The sequence below is a fragment of the Nicotiana tabacum genome, chromosome 5, assembly GCF_000715075.1.
Source record: "Nicotiana tabacum cultivar K326 chromosome 5, ASM71507v2, whole genome shotgun sequence".
In the NCBI taxonomy this organism is placed as follows: domain Eukaryota; kingdom Viridiplantae; phylum Streptophyta; class Magnoliopsida; order Solanales; family Solanaceae; genus Nicotiana; species Nicotiana tabacum.
The window spans coordinates 4,155,782-4,165,638 of NC_134084.1; the positions used below are offsets into that span (position 1 = coordinate 4,155,782).

At 31.5% G+C, this 9,857-nt stretch overlaps 1 protein-coding gene across 1 annotated transcript; it reads right to left on the bottom strand.

The window, feature by feature from the left end:
* Window positions 1-1,471: 1,471 nt before the first annotated feature.
* Window positions 1,472-3,032, bottom strand: LOC107819418 (auxin-responsive protein SAUR36-like). The gene is made up of 2 exons (XM_016645527.2): window positions 2,604-3,032; window positions 1,472-2,518 (listed from the first exon to the last, which is right to left on the bottom strand). Exon 2 carries the CDS (start codon window positions 2,308-2,310, stop codon window positions 1,798-1,800), a length of 513 nt encoding a protein of 170 aa, XP_016501013.1. The 5' UTR covers window positions 2,311-2,518; window positions 2,604-3,032; the 3' UTR covers window positions 1,472-1,797.
* Between the last annotated feature and the right edge of the window lie 6,825 nt (window positions 3,033-9,857).

Sequence of the window (9,857 nt, forward strand, 5' to 3'; positions counted from 1 at the left end):
GGATAGATTTAACATTTGCCGTCGTTTCATGATGTCAAGCACCAACAATATGATGAATAAATTTGTAACATTACTAAGAAAAAATAGAATATGGAGTCAGAGGCGAATCCAGGATTTCATGGCTGCGCGTGTCGCTCAATTTAAATTTTAATGCCAAGCACCAGTCAAGGATATTGAAAACGATGCCACCACACCAAATTCATCATTCTATAAAGTGACATTTTTCGTCGTTACATAGCGATGAATTTAACGATACAATATAATAAATTTATAGTAACAATCAAAATAAACGTTATATTAAAGTAATGATAACAATATAATGTAACAACCATCCAAACAAGTTGTTAAAGTGGATGTCTTTGTTACTGATTCAGATTGAAAAGAAGGGTAAAGTTTTATTTTTTTTATTTTTCACATTCTTCTCTTTGTCATACAGCATAATTTTGGTTAATAATAAAAATAACCATATGGTGAAAGAAAAATAATGCAGTACGGACACCTAAGGGTGTGATTTAGCGATCGGTAAAGTAGGTTAAAACTATGAAAAACCAATGTTCAAGTATAGGCCGTATAGGCAAAACACTATTATTTTATACGTGCCTAAACTTTGATGGTAATTCGAACCTATATTAGTGGAAAGTCGCAAGTAGGGGCGGATTTAGGGGAGCGGAAGGGGTTCACCTGAACCCCCTTCGCCGAAAAATTACACTGTATATATAAGGCAAAATTTGATTTTTACCTCTATATATTAAGTTTTGAACCCCCTTAACACAACCCGAAAGTGTAGTTTAGTGGTCAAGGGGGTTCAAAACCTTTATAAGGTTATAGGTTCAATTCCCACTAGCTACAAAATTTTTTTTGAACCCCCTTCGTGAAGGTTATAGTGTAGTTTCGTCGCAAAATTGCATTGTGCATATAGATGAAATATTTGATTTTAGAGGTGTACAACGTACACTGAACACCCTTTGTCGGGAATTTTTTTTATTTCTTTCAAGTTTGAATACCCTTACAAATATTCCTGGCTTCGCCTGACGAATAAATTAACCATATGCTAGAGTCGTCATCAATGCCTCAATACCTTATATTGTTTTGATCGGTTACGTGAACGTAAGAACGTTGTTTCCATTTCTTTAACTCTGGTCCATTTCTCTATATTCAAAAAGAAAAAAAATACAATAACATATAGCATAAAACTCTTTCGTTCTTAAACAGAGGTCTCGAGTTCGAGCCCTGGGTATAAAGTCGCATTTGTTAGGGAGGGTAGAAAACTCAAAAGAAAAAAGAAATTGGATAGACTGGAAGTCATATAACGTGGTCAATTTAGTGAGTTGATTACTCAAATTGTCACTTAACTAACAAATTTTTTATAAGAAAGTCACTTTCTTTATTTTGTGAAAGAAAAGTCATTCTATTTTTGTCATTTCACATAAAAAGTTACTCTAAGAATTCAGGTAAATTGAGGTAAAAGAAATTCAACAAATACCTACAAATATTATATCATCCACACCCTAAAGCTTTGGCATAACTGTCAAATCTTTTACATTTTTTTTTGACAAAATAAAAAATATTAAACTAAGCCTCCCTACCTCCGGCAACAGAAAGAGACCGAGTGGGATCAAAGAAACTAACGAACTGATCACTAAAACAGAATAACAAACCTTAACATCGTCATAATCAGAGCGGAAATTAAGTAGCGAATCAAAAACTACTCACACTACTTTCTCCATAAACATAAAAGTTAAAAAAAATAGTATATTTTTAAATTTTAAATTCGTCTCTGATCACAACTCACCAGTACTAGTACTTATGCATCCAACTCCGCCTTCCACGGCATCTTCCACCACCACCCGTGGCGGCGATTCTTGATTGAACATACTCGAATTCGGATATCCGACAAGGGATTTGGATCCCACCCGAATGATTAAACCCATATTCCATTTCAGCCTCTCTCAATAAATCAGCAAATAAAGGATGATTAAAATAAATCACAGGCACTAAAACCCTACATGCATTATCTTCCTTTTCACCAACATACACAGCCAAATGACCCTTTGGTACAATCATTTCCTTCTGCTCCATGAAATCTTGCCCGACCCGAATATAACCCGAATTCGGCCTTGTAAAATTAAGACCTTTTGCACCATATTTCAACAAATTTCCCAAATTACATAGCTTTGAAATTGCTTTGGTTGCATAATTAGAAGATCCTAACCGTTTGTAGCTGATTCTTCCCCTTCTTCTCCTATGAATAAACCACTTGAAAACTCTCACTAGTCTCCTTCCAATCCTAAATCCTCTCACTTTTCCCATGTTTTTGTTAACCGATTCGGAAGATAAACTATCAGTCAGTGACGTGTTTGATGCTTTGTTGCCAAGATAGATATTTTCTTTACCGTCTCGATATAAGAACTGACGCTTTCTAACCCTCTATAAGTATAGAGAATATCTGCCTCGAAGGGGGGTCGGAGGAAGGTAGTGTGTACGTAGAGACCTTACCCTACTACGAAGGTATCTCCGCCTGAGTACAACAAAAACAACAACAAACAACTTAGTATAGTCCCACAAGTAGGGTCTGCGGAACGTAGTATGTATGCAGACTTTACCCCTATCTTGAAGATATCTCCGCCTAGAGATCAAAAGTATCAAATTTTTCTTTGGTAGAATTAAGGGGATTCTTGAAATTGGCTATTGAAAAGGCATTTCACGAAGTTGTAACTGCAAATATGAAGTTAAATGGAGTTTATAAAATTGATGGAGTACCTTTTTTTAGGGACCGTTTGGCTTTCTTGTAGAGTAGTAATGGTGATGATAAAGGAGTATTAATTAAAAGAAAGTAAAGAGCCAAAGACTAATTATCAATGGGACAAAAAAAAGGAAGCAAAGAGCCAAAGATTAACTATAAATGGGACAAGAAAGGACAACACGTATATGGAGAATTTATATATATAATTGACTTTGATTAGTTTTGAATTGAGACGTAGTTATTATTGCGACGAAAAACGATAACTCAAAGAGATAGTACTATAAGGTGGTAGTACAAACAAAAGAAGAATGAGGTTTTCTTGTTTTAGATGACTATGTATAAGATGTGTGGAGGATACATAACTAAGTATATATAGCATTTGGGGGGGGGGGTGAGGGTAGGGGGTGGGGTAGATGAAGAGGAAGTGGTTGGCACAAACAAAAGTGAGACTTTTAGAAAAATTGTTTGACTTTGAGATTTATATTATGAAGGAAAATAAATATGTGAAACAATCCTCAAGTGAGTTATTAAAAAATTATGTCATTAACTAGAATTTGCACGAAGTATTGCAAGAAATTACATTCCTCCCTCTCGTCTAATTCGAGCTGCCCAGCTCATTTGATAGTTAAGTTAACTCTCGCTTCAAAAAATAAGATTATATTATACGAGCAAAAACTCTCTAGCTAGTGAAAATAAGAATAACAAGATTAGAGTCACACTTATAGTCTAATGGTACTGATGAAAGTTCGTAACACAATATGTTAAACGTTTAATTTTTATTGTCCTAGTTTTTTTATTTTTTGTTGATCCCTAAAATAATTTTTTTTAAATGTGTAAAAAGAGGGACAATAAATAAGGGAGGTCAGTTGAATTGAAGTAATTGTGATGTTTCCTGGCTATATGGAGTTTCAGGGGCCAGTAATTATAAAATATAATTAAAATTTTTGAAGAGGGTATTTATTGTTTTTTCTAATGGTGTTTGATTTTGATGTTTGAATTAAAATAATATTATATCTATTGTATTTTTAAAAATTACTTGCTTTTTAAAAGGTAGACCTCCATGAAAGTTGCACGTAGGGTCATTTTCTTTTTTGGACTCACTATTTTTTGTTGAATATGACCAATTCTTTTAGCTAAATAAAAATTAGAATAATTTAAAGAATTTTAGTGGACATTATTTTATGTTGTCTTTAATTTGTGCCACGTAAGTCCATTGACGAGGTTTTTTGGGAGATACTTCAAGTGGTACGGAATTTCCAATATTTTTACTGTTATTATTTATCATTTTCAAATTCTTGGTACGAATTCTCTCACTTTGTACGAAGTCTGACCCCAAATTGAAATGGTTTTTTTTTTTTTTTTTTAATTTTTAAAGTTATATGATCTTTTTCATAGATTGATAAGTTATAACATGTACATATTGCTAGATCAAATACGAGAGATATTTGCAAAGTTATTTTTTTAATTCAAATAATAATTAATCATAAGAGATTTCCTCGAGTTTCACTTCTCTATTTAGAGCTTCCTTATGTAATTTAATTTCCTGATTTATGCATTTACAAATTACAAATATGATTTCAAAAATCTTTTCAAAAATAATTCATCTAAAGTCAAATTTAAAGCTAAATGATACAAAAAATAATGTATATAATACGCGAAGTTTAAGTAATACATACCAACAGTAAAAAGACACTTAAATGAAATGGATAACCTACAAAACATTATGATAAATAACTTGTTACATCGGATAAAATTATTTTGATAGTGTACAATATTTTTACACGGGTATATAATTTAATTAAATTCCATTTCATGGAACTTTTCAATCTTTTTCTTTTGTGGGAATTAAAAAATATATATAAGAAAAATGATCTTTACTTCACTATCAAAATTGAAACCTTTGGTTAGGAATGGAGTCAAAATGAAATTTAATCTTTATGGAGACAAACGTAACTGAAAGAGAAGTGGAAAAAAATTAATTTAGGTAATAGCTAGTAGTAAGTAAACTGATGGAGTGAATGGGAGTAAATTCAATCTCAAACCCTTGAATTCTCCTTTAATATTCTTTTAATTAGGGGTGTTAATGTTCAGTTCGGCCGGTTATTTTATAAAATTTGTACCATATCAATTTTTCGGTTATTCTATTATGTATAACCAAGATTAGACTTTTCGAAACCGTCCCAATCATGTCGGTTTCTCTTTGGTATCTGTATGGTTTGGTTATTTTTCGGTACTTTTTTAAATGTCATGTAAAATTCACCAGTAGAATGCAGTAACATACGTTCTTTTATATGACTTAGCAAAACTCTCTAGACATTTTTACTGTTTAAAGGGTGATAAATTAAATAAAAACATAAGGATGGCTAGAATATAGATCCATTAACTATTCTAGAGCAACGTAAAGGCAAAGAAAATATAAATCGCACGAATGGAAAGATATTAACCAATTGGGACTCAAGAATAAAGTCTATAGAAGATTAAATATTCAAAGAAATAAATCTAAATTATATGAAAGGAAACATTTCAATACATTGTAGCTTGCTAATCATAATCGCTAGAATGCTTTGTGTCTTGCTAATACAAATACTTGAAATAATTCAGTTTAAGTAGAAGTAACATAATATGTTTTAGGAATTAGTATTTTGTCTTTAATTACTTGTTGGCTTGTAACAGTTTTCATAATTCCAAGGCCCAAAGAAAAAATTAATATTTTTTTATGTTTAAACTTACTATATAAATATATTTCTTACATATAAAATTTATTCATACGGTTCGGTATTTTTTCGGTTTATTTTTAGAAAATAAAAACTTATACTAATTATTGGTACGATTATAGATTTATACAAAAACCTACGGATTTTTGAAAAGAAACCTAAAAATCAGTTCGCTGCGGTACAGTTCGATCGGTTTAGCCAGTTTTCAAATATCTATTGACACCCCTACTTTTACTTAGCAAAAAGTCATTTGGATTACTCTAACAAAAAATATTTACATTTGTGTCGTTTTGCTTCACGAGTGTGATTAACGAAGGAGATTAATCTGGTCTTTTTTGTTGGTATTCTTGAAAAAACCAAATAGATTTATGTATTTTAAATAACACAATTTCGTCTGTTATTGTGAAGTAACTTTAATATCCACACAATTTGCGCGCATTTCGATTATTTCATCATGTACTTGTTAACTTCAACTAGCACATATACAAACAAATAAATTTATGAGTCTTAAATAACACAGTTTTGTCTGTTATTATTAAGTAACTTCAAGAATACCCCGATTGTTTACGCGCACTTCGATTATTTCACCGAGTACTTGTTAACCTCAACTAACACATATATCGAATATATAATTTTAGACACTAAAACTTAAACAAATAAAAGAAATCACCTAATATTATTTGTCACCGCTAGGAAGGTGCAAACTTCATTGTCATTACCCAATACTCCTCGGAAGTTTATTATCATCCACTGTTCCCATTACTCCTTTAGGAGAATAAGTACGAATATAATTTAAATATATATTTGTTAAACAATTTTAGTTATAACATTAATATAGTCCAAGACAAAGACAATAGATGAATTTGCACCTACATATCTATGATACCAGCGTAAGTTGTACAAATGCCATTAGTAACTTTATTATTATTATTATTATTATTATTATTATTATTATTATTATTATTATTATTATTATTATTATTAATAATAATAATAATAATATCTGCTTCCTCCAATAAGCGCATATACAAAGTAACTAAAAAGGGCAATCCGGTGCAAAAAGTATTCCACATTCACGCAGGGTCCGGAAAAAGGTCGCGTTCCAGGGGATGTGATGTGGACAACCTACCCTAATGCAAGCTTAAATGACCACTTCCACGGCTCGAACACGTGACCTTAGGTCACACAAAGACTACTTTATCGATGCACAAAGTTCCCTTCGCATAGATTAGGTAACTCCGTCCACCAAATATTATAGCATATGGTGAACTTATGTCTAGTGGAGCTAGGGAATATAGAAAATAGTACCTTAGAATAGTGAAATTGTACGCCTAAAATGTTGGTGTACTTGTAAATACTGTGTAAAAGTAATTTATTAGGCGTTTGGACATAAAAATTATAATTTTTTAAAAAAAATAGTATATGGAGTTAAGTTGAAAAATGGTATTTAGAATTTGAAATTATGTTTGGACATGCATTTCATTTGAAAAAATATTGTAATTTTGTGAGTGGGGAAAAAAATTCTGAAAATTTTGAAAACCACTTACTAGTTTTTTAAAAATGCATTTTCGAAATATTTTCAAAAACTTGTAAAATTTTAATGGACAAACACATATTTGAAAAAAGAATTTTTTTAATGGACAAACGGGCCTAATAAATAGCTTGGATACATATGTGAAGTTGAGGAGGAAGCAATTTGAATAGCTTGGATAATTAAGAGGGTGTTTGGCTAAGCTTATAAGCTGGTCAAATTGGCTTATAAACACCTTATGGCTAAAAGCTAAAGCAGCCATAAGTCATAAGTTGGTCACTCCCAACTTATGGCTTTTCAGCTTATAAGCACTTTTAGTTTGACCAACACTTTTACCAGTTTATCCTTAATAATATTTTCTAATTCACAAGATACTTTTTCCAAAATAAATTTCTTGACTTTCTCTTCATTCCATATTCGTTGTTAATTCTTTCTTTACAAAGAAATTTTTAATTTATAATTTTTTGAAAAAAATTCTAGGGCATTTTAGTCATTTTAACAAAAGAATAGCTTATCAACACTTTTTAATCACACATCAATTGCTTATTATTAGTTTTAGCACTTCTATACAAACACGTAAATGCTTATTTTCAAAATTAGTTTCAGCATTTCAAGCTTATCAGCTATTTACAATCAACTAATCCAAACGGGCTCTAAATCTCTATAATTAATATCCTTAATTTGCCAATTTGTCTTCCATCGGCCCTGTAACTACTATGTAAATCCAGGAGAAATTCAAAAATAGCCAGATTTATAAGTGGTCATTCAAAAATAGTCATAGTTTTAAAAGTCATTGAAATTTAGCCACTTTTTATGTAAAAATAAATCTGAATCCGGAAAATACTCCAGCATAATACACTAGAATTCCAGTAAATTATACTGGAGTTTGGAGTTCCAGTAACTTTGATGGAACTCCAGTATATTATACTGGAGCCACCAAAGTATACCGGTCCAGCATAATATTCTGGAAGTTCATGCACAAGTGTACGAAACTCCAGTATATTATGCTGGACCGGTCTCTGTTGCAGCAAAATAGTGGCTATTTTCAATGACTTAGCAAATGCTGACTATTTTTGAATGACCAGTCCGAAAGCTGGTTAGCCCGTACTTTTTTAACTTTAAATCCATGATTTTTGAAAACAATTAATCACCTTAGTTCTACCAATTTATTTTCCGGAAAAGGTCCAAAAATATCCTTGAACTATTCGAAATAGCTCAAAAATATCCTCCGTTTGTTTTTGGTGCCAAAAATATCCCTGCCGTCTATATTTTGGCCCAAAAATGCCCCTAAGCCGTAAAAATTCTGGAAAAATAAAATTTCCGAAAAAATAATTTTCACATATGGATTGCTTAGGTGGACGACCATGTAAGCAATTCTAACCCAGTTGGACTGTCATGTCAGCTTCAATGGCAAAACTAACGGTTTAGGGGCATCTTTGGGCCAAAACATAGACGGCAGGGATAGTTTTGGCACCAAAAACAAACGGAGGATATTTTTGAGCTATTTCGAATAGTTCAAGGATATTTTTTGAACTTTTTCCGTTTACAATATGCTGACGATACCCTCATATTCTGTGATGTTGAAGAAGATCAACTAAAACACCTCAGGGTGATTCTGGTTCTCAATTAAGATTAGTTTAAAAAATAGCCTTCAATTTTCCCTACAACTACTATCTTTTATATATATATATAAAAAAATGTAATATCGAATTTCAAAATTGTATATTTTTAAAATTGTTATTAAATCGTTGCACGACTTAGATTGAAATATTCAATAAGTCTAGAGATGTCAATGAAACCATATTCAATGAGGAAAAAAAAATTAAAAATAATTATGGTAATGTCAACGACTGCATATTCTTTCCTTTCCTTGTGTAAAAAAATCAAATTTTCTCATTTCAACTCCCTTATTTTTCTTTCTTTTGTATTTTCTCTTCTTTTTTCTATTCCCTTCATTTTTCTTGTTCTTTGACATTTAATTCTGTCATATTTCAAATATATGTACTTGGATTTATTAATAGATGGAGTTATCCAAATCTGACCATTTTGATTGGACTAGGTCCTAATCAACATTAAAATCCATAAAGTAGCAATTTTTCATCAAATGATTAACAAGCTAAACATTGGACTTTAGAGAGAAATAAACGTGAAAAATTGAAATCTAAGCTGACCCTATTAAGAATATTTTTTAATTTATTGAAAAAATGAATTTGGATTTTTGTAAGTGTTTGATGATATTTCTTTAAGTGCAAATTAGTAAACTCAAATTTTCTTCTCATTTTAAGGCATGTTAAGATTGCTCAATTCTAGGGGCATTTGCATCTATACCCGTTTTTTGTGTCACATTTTAACTTGTATCCGCTTTGCAAAAAAAATTGCAAGCGCACCCGCTTTTTCGCATAACTTCAGCACACGGGGCTGAAGTAGCAAAGACAATCACGCAAAACTTCAGCATTCTAGTAGCCGGGCCTGAAGTTCAGCTCTAGAGCTGAAGTTTTTGTGTTGTAACTGGGAAACTTCAGCTCTAGAGCTGAAGTTTTTGTGTTGTAACTGGGAAACTTCCTCTAGAGCTGAAGTTTTTGTCTTTATAACTGGGGATCCCATTATCAAGATGTTCTAGTTTTTGATAACTCACCCAAATTTTATGTAACCGGATCCAATTCAGAGTGTTAAAAGGAAGATGGTAATTGATGCTTTTCGATTGATCAATCCGCAAAACCATGATGCCAAGGCAGACAACGTCGAATCTGGGGCGTCTGAACAAGCCAGTAAAATTATTTATTTTTTAAGTTTTTTGTAGAAGATATTATTTTTTACTAAATATATGACATCCTAAAGAAATTAAAAGAGAAAAGAAAAAGAAGAACAA

Bases quoted from the DNA above. Each gene is read 5' to 3' on its own strand.
- LOC107819418 (XM_016645527.2), bottom strand. From the start codon at position 2,310: ATGGGAAAAGTGAGAGGATTTAGGATTGGAAGGAGACTAGTGAGAGTT.